Source organism: Scomber japonicus, chromosome 13, assembly GCF_027409825.1.
Source record: "Scomber japonicus isolate fScoJap1 chromosome 13, fScoJap1.pri, whole genome shotgun sequence".
NCBI classification, from domain to species: domain Eukaryota; kingdom Metazoa; phylum Chordata; class Actinopteri; order Scombriformes; family Scombridae; genus Scomber; species Scomber japonicus.
Genome location: NC_070590.1, coordinates 29,863,380 through 29,884,217, shown reverse-complemented (window position 1 = coordinate 29,884,217; position 20,838 = coordinate 29,863,380). Strand labels below are relative to the sequence as shown.

At 39.6% G+C, this 20,838-nt stretch overlaps 1 protein-coding gene and 1 long non-coding RNA gene across 2 annotated transcripts; both read left to right on the top strand.

Annotated features, from left to right (window-relative positions):
* Positions 1-4,274: 4,274 nt before the first annotated feature.
* LOC128371657 (uncharacterized) lies at positions 4,275-5,200 on the top strand. The gene is made up of 4 exons (XR_008322818.1): positions 4,275-4,320; positions 4,748-4,842; positions 4,954-5,001; positions 5,191-5,200. It is a non-coding gene; the product is annotated as an uncharacterized LOC128371657 (long non-coding RNA).
* Positions 5,201-5,208: 8 nt separating this feature from the next.
* LOC128370973 (serine/threonine-protein kinase pim-3-like) lies at positions 5,209-6,289 on the top strand (the record flags this gene model as incomplete). Its single annotated transcript, XM_053331156.1, has 4 exons — positions 5,209-5,406; positions 5,581-5,758; positions 5,889-6,065; positions 6,183-6,289. Coding segments are annotated over 4 exons (660 nt in total), but the record flags the coding sequence as incomplete, so codon positions are not given.
* Positions 6,290-20,838: the final 14,549 nt, after the last annotated feature.

Genomic DNA, 20,838 nt, shown 5'->3' with positions numbered 1-20,838 from the left:
GTGTCAGCAGGTAGCTCTGCAGGCACAGCAGGGGGCGCTCATGCTCGTGCACAGGTCTAGTGGGAGCTAGAAACTGTGAATCTGGTACGAGCATTGTGAAGAATAGAGGAGAAGGTCATGAAATAGCAGTGACGTGCACAGAAAGACACTAGGTGGTACTGTACCACCTGCCCTTTACCCTCTGGACCAAGCAAGTGCCCCCCCCCCCCCCTCCTCCGCACACACCTCTCTTCCTTTGTCAACGTGAACGCGCAGAGAGGACACAAACGGAGGCGCGTTGCAGCAGCCGTACGTAGCTGCAGCCCACACACACCTCCTCCTCTGCCCCACCAGCCAGGTAACACATAAATGAATGGAGTTGAGTGCTGGTAGAGTTTGCCATTGGTACAGCATGTGAATCTATCAGTATACTTAAGATGAATATGTAGTATTGTGTAGGTTTACATTAGGCTACATAATTAACACTTGCAATAATTTATTTGCTAAATGACAAACAGAAAGAGTAGCCTTCTGCCTTGTTGTATGCCACCAAGTAGTCTTCTTCATACTTTTGGTCTCTTTTTATTTACTAATTGCAGCATAATTCCTAGAAAGGAGAGGGTAAGAAAGGAAACAGAAAGGGGGCTACAGCAGGCAGCCCAGGGAAGCAGCTCTCTGCTCTCCTGGATAAAAGCATCCACCAGCAGCAAGGAGGAAGAGGAAGATGAAGATGAAAGGTCAGAGTCAAGACCAGAGTCATGTTAACTGTTTAGGGCCTTTTAAAGCTCAGTTTTTAAAGTTGAACTGTTCCTCTAATTCTATTGAAATATCTTAAAAGCTGTCCACATTTTATTTTAACTACACAAAGTGGTTTGGCGGTAGTAAATCAGGCATGAAGCTATATAGGTAATTATATTATTTTGTACCAACCATAAGTTATTTCTATTTTAGAAGACTTGTATTTACCTTAATAGGCTATTATTAAAACTAACTATTCTAGGCAGCTACAGCAGGGAAGCAGCTCTGTGCTGTCCTACAATAGGCCATCTACTAGCATGGAAGATGAGGGAGATAAATCTCACACTGCTATAAGGCAGCCGGCAGTTCCACATGTGTCCTAAGTGTCCTTATTTTTCACTGATCACCTGCCCCCCAAAATGTCTGTGTACGCCACTGTGAAATAGAATGACTTTGACCAGGCAACGACCTGGAACGTACACATCGGAGGGACCGGCGTGGTGCCGTGTCGTATCAAGGTAGTTATTCCTGCCAGGATTTGTAACCCTGGCCGCAGGAGCGTGCACAAATTCATTGAGGCGGTGTTACATTGCTACGCTTCAATTTTGTCAAAGACATGAAAAATAACAAGATGTGGCTTATTTAATGCATTATTTTATTGTCGTAATGTTATCCATGAAGCTCTGGTTCATTTATCTAAATAAAGGCTTTTATTCTTCTGTATGTGTTCCAAATTCCTTATTCATTGCAACTAACAATGTCTCCCGAGGAAACTACATCTTCTCTCTCCCATTGACAGTTTTACAGTGTACTAGTTCAACTTTTGCTATTGTGTTATTCAGCCTTTTGTGAGGAATTTCTTTAGACAATGCAGGTTGAGCCGGTGCTGTACAATCAAGATCACTGTAATGATTTTGATACTGCTCGCACCAATTAGCTCCATCAAACCTGTCATTGTCAGCAATATTTAATTTTCGTCTTGTTAAAGAGTGATAATCATGTAGCCTATTGCATTTACTATATATAACGCCTTTCATGACATAAATCAAATTGTTTTTTATTTAGATCACTCTTAAGTATTTTCAGGAAGACGTTTCCTCTTTCCTAACTGAAGTAACAGGGGATACAGATTATTTCAGACTATTTTCCTCCTGCCAAAAATTGTACACCCCTCTAGAATGTACAAATGTTGCACCACCATCATGTGTTCTGTATTGTATGCTTTTCAGTACAATCTCGTTCTCTCCCTCTTCTCATTCATACTAGAATAGTACAATTTAAATCAACACTTGAAATCTGATCCATCCATTGATACTGATCCAGTCTTAATATCAGTTGTCACTGTAACTAAAAGTTGTGCCATTTGTGTCATAGCTCTGTTTAGGTAAGATGTGCAATTTGCTTTGCAGAGCTTTTTACAACTGTTGCATGTTTCATTTACATCAGAAGTACTGGTTACAAATAGTCCACCTTAAAATCCACATCCAGCATTACACAGTGTATAGCTTGCTTCTATTTGAAGAGTAGTACATTATGTTTACAGTGATACAGTTTGACTGCAGGGAGATAAGTCTCCAATCATTCACTGAACTGTTGTCAAACTCCTCCTGCAGCATAATCTCTCCCTCTTCTCCACTTTCCATACACAGCTGATGTCATGGAGGCAGTGCTTTTAGACATATTTTCATAAAAAATCAAAGCTAGTGAGTAAACAGATGGACATGGAGAAGTAGTGTTTGGAGATTCACTGTACTACACATGCTTTTCCCATTGTGTATGCAGTGAGTGCAAGTCAGTTGTGTTTTTTTTATCCTGTTGTACAAATGAGCGCACGTACAGTAATAAATTCAGTGTAGAATCGTCTCTGGTCTCTAATATAACTGAAGTCAACAGTGACATTATCAGAGGATCATTTTATTTCAGAATTAATAAAACTCTTCTTTATTGTCAAGATGACTTCATCTACTAATGTGGAACTTTTTCTTGAATTAAGAATGTTAGTCTGTACGTGTTGTTTCACAGGCTGTATGCAGATGACACGAAGAGCCCAGTAACATCATTTTTGATGGGTTAGGTTGATTTATTTATTTTTGTTTTGTTTTTTAACAGAACTCAAATAAGTTAGAATTGAATCATTTTCAGGGTGTCTTTTTTTATTTCAGTGGGAACATTCATGACATCATCAAAGTGCATTTGTGGCATCATCATGACATCACTACATTCTGTGAATTCTTCATACACCAACACAGATCAACACAGTCTGTTTTTCAACTCACAAGACACAGTATCATTTTCCTGTTTGAAATCAACAAATCAGCAAAAATGACATCTAAATCCTGGCCAGTATTTACTAGTCCATCTTCTGTGTGCTCCAGCAGAAATTTAGGTAAATAGTCACTATGATTCACCATGTGGGATGGGCTGCTGGTGACATTCTGTAGTACTTGAGGAATTTATGACAAAAAATATGTAAACAGTTACTTAAGCATAGTTACTAGTTTGTTTATCCCGAGTCATCAGTGTAAGGAACAGCAGTTTTTAGCTTTTATCTCCTGAGAACCAGCTAAAATGAAACAAGTGGTTCAGAGCTACTGATTATAAAACATAATCGCTAGCTGGCCCTGTATTCACCACATGCAACTGTACTTTTGTTTTTTCTTAGGCCGCCACACTGACAGCAGCATCCTTCAGCCCAAAGACCACATATTGGATGGTCAGCGAGAGAGCGCAAAGAGGAAGGATAGCTCTGAGGAGGGGCTGCAAACTGCAAGTAAGAGGAGCAGGACAAGCCAGAGTCCCTCCCAGGAGAGCAGACAGTCTTCAGATCTCTCCTCAAGCAGTGACGAACCCAGCACCTCCACTGCAGCCATCCACCAACCCATCAGAGAAGGTAATCACCATAAACATGTAGTCTGGATCCTAATATGTACAGTTCTGGTTTAATTCCTCACTGCTTTTCTAAAATCTGAATTCATGTAATAATTCAAACAATTCACATTTTGTCTCTTCTTAGCAGAAGATCAACGTACACATGAGCAGACTGAACTCCCAGTTTCTGACGCTGCTCGTAAAGGAGAAACAAAGAAGAGCAGTAAGTGTAAAGAGAGGCGTGAAGAGACAGAAGAGAAACCAAGGAAGAGAAGCAGAAAAACTCGACGCAATGCTTCTCCAAATGAGGCTGCCTCCTCCTCACCAAAAAGCACTGACCACAGTGACATCAGAAGTATGAAACACACACCAGAGAAATTCATTTTCTCTTTGTTTCACATGTAAATTCTAAACTGGGAAAGTTTAGGATTTGCTTCTCTCAATTCTGAATATAAGCAATAATTCAAACATGCCAATGGTGCCAATTAACATTTTGTCTCTTGTTACCAGAAGATCGACGTCCAACTGGAGCCACGGATCTACCAGCTTCTGACGCTTCTGATGAAGGAAGAAGAAAGAAGAGCAGCAAGCGTACAGAGAGGTGTGAAGAGATGGAGGAGCAACCGAAAAAGAGGAGCAGAAACACTCCAAGTCCACATGAGAACCCCAGCCAACCCTCTACAGATGAGGCTGCCACCTCCTCATCAACAAGCACTGGCCAACCTGACATCAGAGGTATGAAACATACAGCACATTCATTTTCTCTTTGTTTCAGATGTAACTGTCTGTCAACCACCATTTCTGTGGTTAGTTTAGGGTTTGGCATAAATCACTAAATTGAGAGCACAGATTATGAAATGTAGAGCATTAAATAGTTATGTGTTTCTCCATAAGAATGGAATTCTGATTGCATCAATAATTATAAACCGGTACAGGGTTAATAATCTTACCCACCCAATATAGCAGAGACCCAGGGTCCCGTTGTTAATGGTGCTACATCAGCCTTGATTGAATTGGTTGGATGTTGTACTCGTGACTCATCCAGTGTTTATGTCTGCCTGTAACTCCACCTCATAATTATGAAATGAATGTATTCAATGAAATATATTCAAAAGTATTATAAAACTAATAGAAATAATATGTTTGTATTCTGTGTCTGTAGTTGAATTTAAGGCCAAGTACGAGGAAAAGGAGCTGCTGGGTGAAGGAGGCTACGCTATGGTCTATGCAGGACTTCGAAGAATTGACAATCTGCCTGTAAGTGTTCTTACATGTACACACACTGCAAACACACACACACATTTATGATTTATTCATTAATCCTGTATGTAGTGAAAGCTAAACCAAATATCTGTTTGTGTCTTGCAGGTGGCGATCAAACATATTCCACAGCCCATTGTTGAGCGCATCCCATTAGTGAGTATAATGTTATGTGTCCTCATACCAAGAATTTCACTTCATTTACATCAGGCCAACAGTCATGTACACTACCAGTAAAACCTTAAGGCAGTTTTCATTTGAGATACAGTGTTTAGATGTACTTATAAAACCCCAAAATGTAGTTTTTCCCCCAATGTTTAAGCTAATTTCACACATTTTTTATAGCATGCGAATGACAGCAACATTCCCCTGGAGGTGGCATTGTTAACGGCAGTAGGAGCTGGACCAAACTCAACATCCTGCAATGTAACCCCACTCCTGCTGGACTGGTATGACCTGGACGACGAATTAATCATGGTTCTGGAGAGACCCGTCCCCTGCATGGACCTGATTGATTACATTGACCAGATGGATACCCTCATTGACGAGCAAGAAGTTCTAGTAAGGGCCTTTTTAGTTGCGTGTGTGTGTGTGTGTGTGTGTGTGTGTGCGTGTGTGTGTGTGTGTGCGTGTGTGCGTGTGTGCATGTGTCTATACCCATCATGGGTCAAGATGTTGAAATTTCATGTAGAATTTATGTCCCATGATCTAAATGTCTTTTTGTCTGTCCTGCAGCCTCTACAGAGACAGCTGGTGAATGCAGCCTTGGAGATGCATTCAAAAGGAGTTTTCCATCGGGACATAAAGCTGGACAACGTTCTTATTGAAACAGGTTCTGATGTCCCGAGGCTAAGATTCATTGACTTTGGCTGTGGAACAACAGAGATAGATGCAGTGCACACTGTGGAACAAGGTAGGCTTTTTTTCTTTTTTTTTCACCTTAGATTTTGAAGATCATCTTTCTGATTTTCTCCCCTCTCTGTCCCTGGCCTCCTCCTTGGTCCTTCACCATTATATTTACCCTCTGTCTCTGTGTGTTTTAGGGACTTTATCGTACACTTCCCCGGAATGGTTTAGGCTTCGAAGATACATGGCAGGTCCCACAACAGTGTGGCAGATGGGGGTGGTGCTGTATGGCTTACTGCACCTGCGACTCCCTTTTGGCAATCCCCGGGAGATCATCTACTGCAATCCCCTAATTCGAGCTGACCTTTCTAATGGTAAAATATACACACATACATGCAAACATACAAGCACACATAGTTCATGTGTTAAATGCAAACATACAAGCATGCAGAGTTCATGTGTTAAACCTTGATTCATAAACTTCTGTCCAGAATGCAAGGACTTTTTGAGGAGGTGTCTGGCCAAACGCCCAGAGGATCGACTTCCCTTGGAGACTCTTCCAGATCACCCTTGGCTGAGATCGCCCGACAACACATGAGTCAAATCTGCAGTTTACAAATCAACACAAACACTACATTATTTTTCAAAATTTTAAATTTTTTCTTTCTTTTCTTTTTCTGCAGAGAACTCAGCCAGTCCAGCAAGAACCAGCAGTCCCACAGCTCCAAGCAACGTCCTGAATCAAAAATAATTTACATAATAAATATATATAGTAATTTACCTCCTGTCAGATTTCTTCATGATAATATGGCATACTGTTGATCATTGTAGTTAAACATCTCATTTTCCAGAAAGCTAGTTGGAGTTTCTTGTTTAACATGGCACACTGTGGGGATGGGACTCATTTTTCTAACACACATCATCAGATGAAGAGCCCTGTTGGCTGAACTAATTTACAGCGAATATTGGTCACAGTTTTTCCCTAATATGATTTTAATTTGCCCAGTGAGGAAGGCAGAGCAGCAGGTGCCGTGATTAAGGAGGATGGAGGGTCACTGCTGACTGCTGAAGTATGCTAATGCTACAGCTGAAGCATGTCACAGGAGAGATATCATGACCTATAGTCACTTACACAAAAGATGGGGATTGATGACAAAGACAGGACAAACTTTTTTTTTCTTTTTTGTTTAACTGAGTGCATTTAACAGTGATTTTTTTCCTGATGAACCAGTCAAGATGATGTTTCGGTAGCAATAAATGAACCAGTATATGAACTAGTGTTTCTGTCTGCAAAACAGCAAATGCTCCAAAAGTGGATATCTTGATTTAAACAGGGAGGTTGTCATTGTATGGCGCAGGGACGTACATATGGAGCCATCCAGCCAGGGCATTTCACACCCTACGCCAGCTCTCACTAACCGCTTCCTTCTTTCAGCCACCCGCATCATTCACTCTTGTCCTGTGCACAAGCGTCCCTTCATCCCTGCAGCCTTTCTTCTCCCCAGGCTTCTACTTTTGCTGCTTTCTCTCTAGTGGCCACTGCAGCTCCACCCCTGATGGTATCAACTTGAGCTGCCCCAATCATAACTACGTCTGCGGCCCCCCGGGGCCAGAGCTGGACGATTACTTATCCATGATCCTCAGTCTTTCATTGTGATTCGGAGGGAACGGTTTTTATACATACCATGTTCTTTTCACATCCAAAGCTGCAGGCGGATTCAATCAATTAAACCAGGGGACATATTGGTGTTATTTAGACCATGAACAATACTGCTGTGTCTTCACGGCCCGCTCCTCACTTAATCATGCAGCGCCCAATCACACCCTGCCACGTCATGTATGGGGTGCCGTTTGTAAAGCGGCTCACGCTGAAAATAACAGCAACATTTTGTCACATTTAGCTTCAAACAATGTTTAAAAAACTGGTGTGAATTTTTGAGAGTCACTTTTTTGCACATTTACAACAATATTTGTCAACTTAGAGATATTTTAAATATTTAAATCCAAATGTTAAATGTTAAATTTAAATGCTAAATCTAAATCTAAATGTTAAATGTAAATCTAAATGTTAAATCTAAATCTAAATGTTAAATCTAAATCTAAATGTTAAATCTAAATCTAAATCTAAATGATAAATCTCAATGTTACATTTAAATATTAAATCTAAATCTAAATGTTAAATCTAAATCTAAATGTTAAATCTAAATGTTTCGAGTGAAACTAAATATTTAGCTAATATGCAAATTCAAATGCCGGTAACAGGAAGTACCAAAATAAAAGCTTGAGGCGGTCAGAGTGTGTTTATAGTGGCAAATAACGAATAGACCCCATCTTATCCGGGGAAATGGACTCTTGGACATGGATTATCGTGATAATAACTACCTAAAATAACAAACACAGTTGGAGAAACTTTATTTGAAGAGTACTGTGGTTTTTAGTGTCACTTTTATGAAGGGTGCCGGACTTATGACCTGTAGCCACTACAGCCAGCCACAAGGGGGCTCACTATGACTGATCTGTCATCCTACACCATAGACTGTATATAAGAAGTAGGCCTACACCCTCGCTCCTCCACCCGGTACACTGTACTGTCGGGCATTACGCCGCAAACATGACTGAATCTGCTTTAGCTGAGAACATCGGCGACGGCAACTGCCACAGGGCCACCTCGGTAAGTATGTTTTCCAAATCACGTATCATTGGATGCTTGTCACTTACCGGTGTGAGTTTTACTGTTTATAGAAACATATGTGCTTGTGCTACACATAAAGTGCATTGGTGTTAGTAGCAAATCTCTACTGCTAGTTTAGTTAAGTTAGCCTTGACAAGCATCCAATGATACGTGATTTGGAAAACATACTAACCTAAACATATGTTCCCGGTCACATACAAAGCGGGGAACATAGGGATGATCCCGCTGTCGACATACTCTGTAGTGCCGCCAGAACGGCTCTGCCGATGTTCTCAGCTAAAGCAGATTCAGTCATGTTTGCGGCACGATCATGGCCGACAGTACAGTGTACCGGGTGGAGGAGGAACGAGGGTGTAGGATGACAGATCAGTCATAGTGAGCCCCCTTGTGGCTGGCTGTAGTGGCTACAGGTCATAAGTCCGGCACCCTTCATAAAAGTGACACTAAAAACTCACAGTACTCTTCAAATAAAGTTTCTCCAACTGTGTTTGTTATTTTAGGTAGTTATTATCACGATAATCCATGTCCAAGAGTCCATTTCCCCGGATAAGATGGGGTTTATTCGTTATTTGCCACTATAAACACACTCTGACCTCCTCGAGCTTTTATTTTGGTACTTCCTGTTACCGGCATTTGAATTTGCATATTAGCTAAATATTTAGTTTCACTCGAAACATTTAGATTTAGATTTAACATTTAGATTTAGATTTAACATTTAAATGTAACATTTAGATTTAGATTTAATATTTAAATGTAACATTTAGATTTAGATTTATCATTTAGATTTAGATTTAGATTTAACATTTAGATTTAGATTTAACATTTAGATTTAGATTTAACATTTAGATTTACATTTAACATTTAGATTTACATTTAACATTTAGATTTACATTTAACATTTAGATTTACATTTAACATTTAGATTTAGATTTAGCATTTAAATTTAACATTTAACATTTGGATTTAAATATTTAAAATATCTCTAAGTTGACAAATATTGTTGTAAATGTGCAAAAAAGTGACTCTCAAAAATCCACACCAGTTTTTTAAACATGGTTTGAAGCTAAATGTGACAAAATGTTGCTGTTATTTTCAGCGTGAGCCGCTTTACAAACGGCACCCTATAGGCATGCACACTCGCCGCTCCTTTGCCTCGCCCTCCGGTCATACAGAAACCAAATCCTGTCGTCTTCAGCTTGCCTTCCACAGCCCCCCCATCCAGCTTACCGCCCTTGGCCCTCTTCCTAGGTGCGGTTTTACTTCCGTTGAGGGGCTTTGTCTTTCCATACAGGCCTCTCCAGCAGACAAAGCAGCCATGTGCTCAGTCCACCCCAGCATTAAGTTGAGGCCCCATACCTTCAACCCTCATCCCTTCATCCCCTACCCTTCAACCCTCATCCCTTCATCCTGACCCTTGACCCTCATCCCTTCATCCCCTACCCTTCGACCCTCATCCCTTCATCCCTCTCACCCCTTTGACACACTCCCCTCATCCCTTCATCACCAACCCTTTGAGCCTCTTCCCTCAGATCTCTCCTTCCATGTAATAAATCTCATAGCTAGGTTGGTGTGGTCTCTGTTAGTGAAATTAAGTTTTATCACTAGATTCAGGAGCAGAGACCACACTTCATATCTCCTTCATTTCTGCACAGGCAGTACTTAAGTCATACCCTATCCAGTCTTTCCCCCTTCATCCCATTTTGGAAATTCCACGCCCCCACCCCCTTTCTAACGTTCTCTCTCATCAACACGGATTAGATGACGAGACAGCTGCCCCACCCAGGGTCCCTCCCCAGACCCATCTAGAAGATTGGTACTACATCCTGCACCTCTTCCCGTCTTCCTGGCACCTGGCTTCAACCTTTTCCTTCATAAGTGTTAGTATAGAAGTATGCAATGTGAGACACAGCACAAGATACTCTTCCAATAGGTTTACCATTAAAGGAGAAATATGTAACACTAACAGCAAGAGTTTAAAATAGATACTACAGTCCAAAGTCAAAATATTAAGAGAGCTGTTTTACCCTGTTACCTCCTCCCCAGATTAGATTAGATTCAATTCAATTGAAATAGATTTTAATCTGTAGATTAAATTTCGTGACTATTTCACAAACAGCTGTGAGACTGCTGAAATCCAACTCATCTGGACCACCATTGGTCTGATGAAAAGACAATCTTTATGTACAATGAAAATGAAGTATTCATTTTTATATATTTTTTTTTCCCTGAACATGGAAGGCTAGTTGAATAGGTATAAAGTTTATTTGGCACTGTATACTGTCAATTTTCTAGAAAACAGCAGGCATTTTATTTTATCAGAGTTCAAAGGTAAGTAAATATGCTGTAGAGCACAGAAATGTTATTTGCATTTTTTAACTGCTTGGGCAAAAGAGGGCGCTGTTGTATAGGGAATAGTGTCATCCATATACAGATGAATTATACTGTTTCTAACATTTTTTCCAAACACTTGGACCACACTGCCTACTTCTATTTCTGCTGTGTGTGTGTGTGTGCGTCATTGATCTGCTGCAGCTCACTCACTAGTGACATTCACACAATGTTGCTACTGCCATGCAGCATGTTGCAGCTGTCCTGTCTTTCTACATAGAATTTGACTTTGATAATGACCATCAATAATAGAATGTTTTTTATTATTTCCTCATTAATTTCATGCATGTAGTTGTGACAGAATAAGGTTAAAATATATGTTCTATATGTGGTGAAAGTGATGAACATGTGTGTGGTTTGTTCTATTTCTGTGGCAGATACATACACTCATCAAACAGGATACAGGAGTTTTAAAAAATTTATTATATTGATTATCCGCCAGATAAACCCCTGCTGTCACCGCTTCAAGTGAAGAAAATCCCTCCAGAAAAAAACAAGTTCCTCAAACAAGCCAAACACACAATAAACCTCCAAACTAACTTTCAGGAGGGAATCTGACAGCAAATAAGGAAAATAACATCACATCTGTCTGGAAGCAGGTAAAACAACAGGCAGGAGTCCTGGTTCAAAGTAGTAGGGGGTTGGTCGTCACATTCATCAGATCTTGGTCCATAGAGGGCGCTGTTAAAAAGTTTTGGCACTGAAAATTTCAGAATTAGGTGAGATGTTACTTCAGAGGTCATTTCTGGAGTAAACTGCTTGACATTGAGGTGAGAGGACATTTAGTGTTTTTCATGTGAAAATGTAAATATATGTAACTCTTCAGTGTTTCTCTTCAAGGCTTTTACACAATGAGTTTATAATAAAACAATCATTATCATTAAAAAGTATAAAGCGAGAGCAATGGGGTTTTTTCTTAGCTATGCCAAAACATGTGGTTGTTAGCTTTGCTGATAGCAAAAAAATCCCAGTTGGGGATGCTTGTCACATTCTCTCCATGGTTGGTGTGATATATATATATATATAGTTCTTTCTGTCTTTTAAGATAGCAAAATGAGCAGGAACTTTGTCAGGAAGACAAGCAAGAGCCAGACTCCTCCAGATGTGAAGCTCAGAGCAGTCAGAGAGGTGAAAATGCATAATGTTGTCATGACAAAAAATGCACTTATAGTAATGATTTTTCCTGTTTATGTTCTCTTGGTGCATGAGATGTGTTATGATGTATTTCAATGAAACTAAATTTTATTTTTAAGATTGTCTACATTTCTGTTTTTCCCCATTAAATTAACACAGGCACAACCAACCCCATAGTGTGTGACTACCAACCCCATGATAGGGACGGTTGTCACAAGTGCACAAGACATATTTGAGGGCCCACATCTTTTGAACAGAATCAGTTGAAGGAGAGTAAGACCTCTCTATTTCTACTTGACACTTTCGGCTTCCATTACAAATAAAAAGGAATCTATTCAGTATAAAGTTTAACCACTTAATACACGCCCCTATTTTTTATGTTGTTAGCCTAAACAACATGCTCAAGTTGTGAGCAGCACAGATCCCACATAGTTTGAGACTCAGATATGTGTCTGGTATCATTGGAAAGGAAACACTCTCAGGATTCTTGTAAAAGTGTCTGTGTGATTCTGTGACTTACTGACAAAGAGTGGCAGAGGTTACAATGATGGGGTTGTTTACTCACCCATAGGTTTGCCTTTACAATGACATGAGTACAGACATTCAGGGACCTCTCAGCAGGATATAGACACAATGAGGCCACAGCCACAGGTCTTGGCTTCATGCAGTCCAAATTTGGAGTCAAAAGACCAAAAGATGAATTTTTAGTTATTTTTCAACAGGTATGTGCATGCGTTTTCCTCAGGTCCTTTTTGGAGACTCCAAATGGACACTTGGTTACCAAAGCTGTATAACCACAATCAAACACCTATAACTTCACAACCCCTTTGCCTACAATCAAAATCTTGGTCTCTAATGAAAGCTGACACCATATTATTATTATTATTATTATTATTATTATTATTATTATATATAACCATTTTTTTTTGTTTGGCCATATCTATCTATCTATTTATCCATCTATCTATCTATCTATCTATCTTGCTATAAGTCATATGTCAAGTCAAACAGGAACCAACCGTGTACCAAAACGCAGAGTGCGTAATGATATATGGTTCAACTCTTTTACGCACCGGGCGCACGCCGGTTACGCTTGGAGTTTGTTTATGGACAGCCAAACTGATAGCTTAGTGTCATACACCGTTGGAAACCTCAGACTATTGGCTAAAAGGTTATCAACTTCATTTCACCGAATATTTCCATAGGCTGGAACAGCTGTCAATCAAAGCCATGTCGTCATTGTCGTCGGTCACATGTCCTCATTGGCTTTGGAGACATGTACTGCCTAATCCTAAGCACCGATTGGCTTGTGTGTGGTGTCGTCAGAAGCAGAAGAGACTCACGGTCGTCAACATCTAGTCACGTGTACTCTGAGATGAACATGTTGACATATTGAGGAAAATATTCCGGTTTTATGGAAATGGATTTCATATTTCACAAGAATGGATATTTGGCGAGCTGTACAGAAAGTCCTGTGTCATAAGATGATCGTTGTGGATAAAGGGAAGACTTTGAAGGTATGTAGCATTATAGCTTTTCTCACTTAGCTGAGTGGCTAGCCGAGCTAATCGCTAATACTATTACGGCTGTGAGCAACCATATCATTCATGAGTGGTCTTGAATGAATCAGGAGACTCTAAGCTATCCAACAATGTACAGCATGAATATATATATTTATGGTTTGGTGTTTAAAACATTCAGAAGAACTTGTGGCTACCTCATAACATCCGTCCCGTCCCGTAGACGGAACAGCGTGCGTTAAGAGGTTAAGAGGAATTCAAAGGACAGTAAAAACAGTGACTACCAACCCTGTTCTCCCCTATCACACAAAGCCAGGAGAAGTCGAAAAAAGAAGCCGTGTGTGTCACCGACTCTGCTCTGGAGTTGTGTTGGGCAGTGGTGACACTTCATGTTTGTGACATATAGACATTGAAACTGTAGTTGTGGAAGAATATGAAAAATGGGTAGGTGTGGCAGCAAACACTTCAGGGTGTCGGGTCAGGACACTAATTGTGATAATTCAGGTGAGAGTGTAGGGGGAAAAAAGATGAGGAGTCCAGGTAGATATTTGACCATTTATCTAGTCATTTGAACTTTTGTGCGTGTGTGGTTCTGCAACAGAGAACAGCAATACAGATTTATATTAATTACAATCTGACATAAACATCAATACAAGACATAATTATGCTATAACAGCTAACATCAGAACTATTAACCTTAGCATAAAAAATAAACACTAAATAAATGCTAAATAACATTCAACAAGTTTACTGTGTACATTCATATTAACATAAAATAGCAAATACAATGTACAACAGACTTAACTAGCATAACCCTCATTAACGATCATCAATTAGCTCAATGCAGCAGCTAGCTCTTAACAATGAATTTGGATGCAATAAAACCTTTAATTACACTCATGGCGACAAAATAAGATATCACACAACATAACAAACTTAAAGGACTTTGTAACTCACTCATTCATGGACGCACACAACAAAAAAAAGTCCGTTTTACGTTGCCGTGGTGAGAAACAGTCAAGTCCTGCCGTCGTCTCTCTGTATCACTTGCTCTACAGGTGCAGGCAAGTAGAGTGAGTGATGCATTTTTTTACACAGAGCAGCGTCGGAAATCAGAGACTCCAGCGAACAGTGCATGGGAGCACAGCCTTTTTTACAGTAGGTTAATGTACCTTGTCAATATGACTATCAATAGATCATTTTCACCATCTATTTTAGCTAAGAGCGGTATGTCACAGAAAAAATAGATGAGACCCTGACTCTCTGGATGACGTGTCTCAGGCAGGCAGTGTGGCTGCTCTAATCTGTTTAACATGGGTGCTGAAATGAAAAGCATGAGATTCCATGATGCACACATGCTGTTCACACATCCTGTGTGTCCCAGTGTCATTTGTAAAAACTTGATGAAAGAGGTTGTAGAACAGAACCCAATGGCACACCTTTGTTAACACTCATAAAGTTGGATTAAAGCCATCAGCCACAACAGTTTGTGTTCTACTACTGAGATAATTCACCCAACAATCACACAATTTTTCATCCAATCCAATTGATTCCAGATGTTTTAGAAAAGTTTAATGATCAACAGTATCAAAAGCTTTAGATAAATCAATAAAAAATAATGAAATAATCCTGATTGAACTTTAAATGGAGTGTTGGCATATAAATGTTCTCATCTGATCATTGACTAGTGTGTCTTTAGCTAGACATGATAGTTTAGAAATTGGTTGTTGATTGTTTAGCTCACTGGACTGACCCCCTTCATGCAAAGTTAGGATGTAGGCTTTTGTCCAAGGTCAGAGATACTTCCTGTTTCTACCGTCACATTGAAACTATAAGTTAAGCATTTAACTAGCAAAGGAGCTGCTTGATAATAAAAGCATTGGTTCCAACTGATGAGCACCAGTGGACTTTTTGGGTCAATCTAACAAACCGCATTAAACAGTTGATAATTTGGAAAGGCTTTTCTACAGGTCTGAGTGCCTTGTTTGTTTGCCCAGCAAGCAAAGCACTATGATCACAGAAAGAGGGAGAAAAAAAAAGACAAATAAAGATATTCATTAAATACATTACATACTTTCTTGCTGACATAGTGGCTGAACCTTGAACAATTTAATGGAGAAGGACCCAACTGCAGTTAAGACTGACAAGGGTGCCGCCATATATCTAATCTATGCCGGAAGTCCCAAGCGGAAGTTTCTTCTTTGTGGAATATATTGCTTTTTCGGCGTCCATAATACATCCATGGTCCATATCGATTAGCGGATTGTTTGAAGTACCCGGGAGAATACAGGATATAGAGTGTGATATGCAGTTTGGGTTATTGCACGTTATTTAAATATTGCACAGTGATGGTGATAATGGTGATAATGCAGTGAGTAATGGGTATGGACAATGACAGTAATGATATTGCACAGTATATGGACATTGCACAGTATTAAATTATATTAAATATTAAGTATTGATAAATTAATATTCATGTGAAAGTAAGTATGACATTTGTTGTGACTGCTGCCTAATCTGAAAATGCTCAGTTAATTTATTGGTTGTTTAAATATTTTATTTAATCTGAGAACTCCATTCAATCTTAGTTATTATTCAGTCCTATTATGAGTGTGTGTTTGTGTGTGTGTGAGAGTGAACCCCCCCTACCACCACCCCCACTACATAAACATAATATTCACATTTGTATTCATAATGTTGATATTAAAGTTAAATCCATATATGAGCGGTGATTGACTAACTACCGCTTGGAACTTCCGGCAAGGATTGGATTTATGGCGGTGCTCTTGTCGGCCATCTTTACTGCAGGAAGGTACTCTTGGAGGATTTAATTGGGTAAGGATGAAGTAGGATTATGTAATGATGATTTAACCGTTTTCCAAAATTAGCATTAGCTACTGTGTGGATGGTGTTTTGTGGTTTCTTACCTGACTTCTCTGGAGTTTCGCCACCTTAAAAGTCTGCGTAAAGTAAGAATAAATATGTGATCTGAGTTTGACATACCACAGAAAAGGAGAGGCACCTAGCTGCAGGCCTCCACTGTGAGGTCGCTTCTGGTGCACGCTCCACTGACAGAACGCCTCCACTGTCAGGATGGGACGTGACCTATTATAACTTGAATTGTAGTTTGCAAGCAAAAGCATGCCATGGAACATGCCACCTGTGCATGAAAAGAATAGTAGACAAGATTTCAGTGAAGCCCCAAATAAACCTCCTGCCTATTCCTTGGGTTTGACATGTGTAGAACACTTTTGGGATAAGTATACTGTTGTATGATCTAATGCATCATAATCTGCATGGAAACAGTTCAACCTCAAACCTCCATAAACCACAATCTAATTCCAGTGTGACTGTATGATTTGTCAAAGTCTTCTTAAAAGAGCTTTACTCCTGCTTTTGGCTAATTTAAAGTAGTCTGTGGTTTGGTTGGTTTATACAGTTATGTTATGTCAAAGCACCTTTATAAAACATCTTGTATTCAGGGTGACTGAAGTTAATACACTTTAAACTTTACATTGAATAAATGTAAAGTACAAGATCAATTACTGTAGAAGCCACACCCTTATTGTGCATATCCCCTCTCCTTCCAAAGCAGAGCCAGTGCCCTCTGCTTCTCTAAGTAATTGAACGCAGCCTGATAGGATGCTAGATTTGATTGGATAAGTGTGGATCATCTCATCTCTCATCTCATCTATGCTTTTAGACTTTGTCAACATGACTGTAAGCAATCATTAGATATCTTGCCTGTAGGAAAATACTTTTGGATGATGTAACCATGAGGTAAGAGCTGCGGGGTTTGATTTATGCTTATTCTGTTTCTATTCCACTAATGTCAGACTTGTATAGAAAATAGTTCTGTTTACTCATCACTCCTTTGGTTAATTAAAGGCCATTAGAAGTACGCAAAGAGAAGTGAAGTAAACTTTTTCCCCGGAGTTGTCTGTGCTTTCTTGTCTCACAGGTAATCTGGGCCTGTAGATGTCCGGATGACAGATTCCAGTCCCGGACCTTCTAGCTTCATTGTTGATTTTCATTGTGCTTCTCTCTTCTATCCTTCCTCTCTCTCCTCTCTACCCCAACCGGTCGAGGCAGATGTTCTCCCACTCTGAGTCTGGTTCTGAGGGTTCTTCCTGTTAAAAGGGAGTTTTTTCTTGCCACTGTGTCTCATGTGGGAATGTTGGGTCTCTTTAAAGTTAAAACCTGAAGAGTTCGGTTTAGAACCTGCTCTATGTGTAAAGTGCCTTGAGATGACTCTGTTGTGATTTGGCGCTATACAAATAAAGATTGATTGATTGATGATTGATTGAAGTGTAAGCACACTTTAGTTATGTAACCTACATTTGAATCTGTTCATATGAGTTTTATATCTGTTTTATATTGCTGTAAATTTGGGCCGATTTTCATGAGGGTTGTACTGCAAGGTGAGGTGAGTGTTACTAGATTTATAGACGATGGCATTTGCTGAATTAAGCTCACCTCACAAAACTACTCCCTATTTTAATACAGAGATTCAAGATTTATTTGTCACATACTAATACTTCTAAAAATGTACAGCAAAAAAATGGCTTTGATTGTAGTTTATGATTCTGTTGTCTATAGCACCAACATTTTTTGTCTTTGGTTTCATATAAAAATATTTCATAATGATAGGCTTGGCTGAGGCAGAGCATTGTCCAATCAGTGTGCCAGGCTGCTAAAGAGACTCCCCCTATTACATTAATGCTTCCAGCAGCTGTTGACTTTGGATAACAAAGTGGCCTTCTGGAGTGGGGTCAGGATCCATGAACACTCATTTCAGTGATAATTACATCATCAGGACCATGCTCATGTTTCCAAAACAGGGGAAGCTGCATGCAGACTGATAATAAAATGAAGAAGTGTGTAAGTGATGCACAGATATATATTAGTGTGATCAACTCCAGTGTTAAGTAGTAACACGCTATATGACTAAACTGACCACTTCCAGTGTTGAGGTATTACTGATATTTGGGGAGGTGGTTTACCAGAACATCTCTGTGCATATGGTATTGTTGAATCCTCAGTTTGTCATCATGTCCTTTTTATACATACCTTTTTCATTACATCAGTAAATGGATAGACTGTACTTATATCACACTTTTTCTAGTCTTTACTACTACTCTACTCTACTCAAAGCTCTTTTACGTTACATGTCACATTCACACATTCAGACACTGATGACAGGAGCTACCACACAGGGTACCAAGCTGCTCATCAGGAGGGAGACTGACCATTTACACACATTCAAACACCATTAGCTCAGCCATCAGGAACAATTTGGGGTTAAGTGTCTTGCCCAAGAACACATCAGCATGTGGACTGAAGGAGCTGTGAACTGACCGCTCTACTTCCTGAGCCACAGCTGGCCCACATGTTAACATCTTTATAGTGCTGACTTGAGGTTGCAGTGACAAAATCTAGTGCATGCAGCCATTTTAGCATGTTGTTGGTTGGAGGCTCAAGATTATGAGTTTATGGTTATGATAGCTAATATATAGACATTTTCAGTGGTAAAAATGAAGCAGTTCACTGGAAACCTTTGTGGTGGCAAATTTATGTGTCAGTTTTATTTATACACGTCACATTGATAAATATTTAAGCTCTACCTAGCTAACTGAGGAGAAAATGGCCACTAGTAGCACTAGTAAGACTTGGTAGAAAGTAAGTGTCCAGAGCATGTAGTATAGATTAGGGGCACAGAAACATCAAGTAACGTTATTATTCTTGAGATTACTGCTGTTGCCATCAAAATACTCCTGACACTACATACTATAAGCCAGATGCTTAATATTAGAGCAGAAACTAATATAAGATGCACTCAGTGTATGGAGGTGAAACTGTGTGCAGGATATAAGAAACTAATATAAGATGCACTCAGTGTATGGAGGTGAAACTGTGTGCAGGATTTAATAAATAAGTATTATTGATCAGTTGCAAACATCATAAAAAGAGAACACAGATGCTCACACAGACACACAAGCATGCACATACTAACAATCTGCTGACTCGTGAAAAGGGACCTGTTTTGGCAAGATGTGTTTATTTGATTGGTCACTTATGGTTTGCTATATGCAGCTGATCTAACAGTAAGTGCCGATGCAGACTGTTTGTCGCCTGGTACCAAGACATTAGTAGAATAAGGAACTGCAGAATCATCGTGAGAGGTAAGGGTTAGAGGAAATAGCAGCACTTAGATGTGGCTGAAACATTGCTAGACAAGATGTAACTGAAGGTCACATGTTGACACACACTAATGCTAAATATACAGTATGTAGAAATACATACCCACCACATAGATACATTTCTGACATCTCAGTTCATAGCAGATATTTTTGCATATGAGGACTTTTTTTGTTAGATACAAATGAAGCTTTTATTTTCTATGCAACATATGCATGCTATCTTATGTTGCTTTATGTGGAACAACACCTAAAACAGCACTGACATTGTTCAGTTTGACACCTATGTGTAACAAATACTTCTCAAGTGCACTAGCCTCTCGCAACTCTGTTATGCACAATCAATGTAACCCACAGGAAGTGATATGGCAATTTGCATGTTCTACCAAAACATGTTCCCCTGAGCTAACATTTATTCTCTCCTGTAGTGGAAAAAAATAATGAAGTTCACAGTTCTTCTTTCATTGCAACTACAGCAACACTGTTCTTTCTATAAGGAAGTAAAGAGTGAGTGAGTGAGTGAGTGTTACTGTGACAGACTGATGTTAGAGTAACATGTACTCTGTGTTCAGCCCTGCATTCTGTAGCATAAACACACCAACATCTATAAATTATCTTTGAATAAAGTAAACAATGATGACAGAATGTGGTTGATACTTTAAACTAGTAGTCTCAATGGTGTCACAGAGGTAAGTTTGGCAGTTCCCTCTTTAAAGGATGACTCAGAACACAGAATTTGATGCCTCCACTAACCTTCAGCTGTCTTCCATCCCCCGCCCAGATATTGTTAAATCTACATTTACAACACATACTACCACTGGTATCACTACTACTACACCCAGTCCTCCTTCACCAGTTTTAACACCACTTGCTATTGGATTATAGAGCTACCACATAAATAAATACGGAAAACTGTTTATTTTGAGCCATAAAATACAATAACAGCTGCTGACTGTTTTATATGCAGCAGAGAAATGTGCACAGAAACACTGCATGTGATGTAGCAACACTACCTACTCTCTACTATTAAGACTTGTGACCAGTGTGCAAGTGGAGGGAATCTTGTCGTCACCCTCTACCACACGCACACGCACACACACACACACACATACACACACACACACATACAGCCTGGCACATACAGCCTGGCACCAATTGTAATTAAAACTGTCCCCCTCCCCAAATAAACAGACATGTCTGACAATTAAAAAAGAAA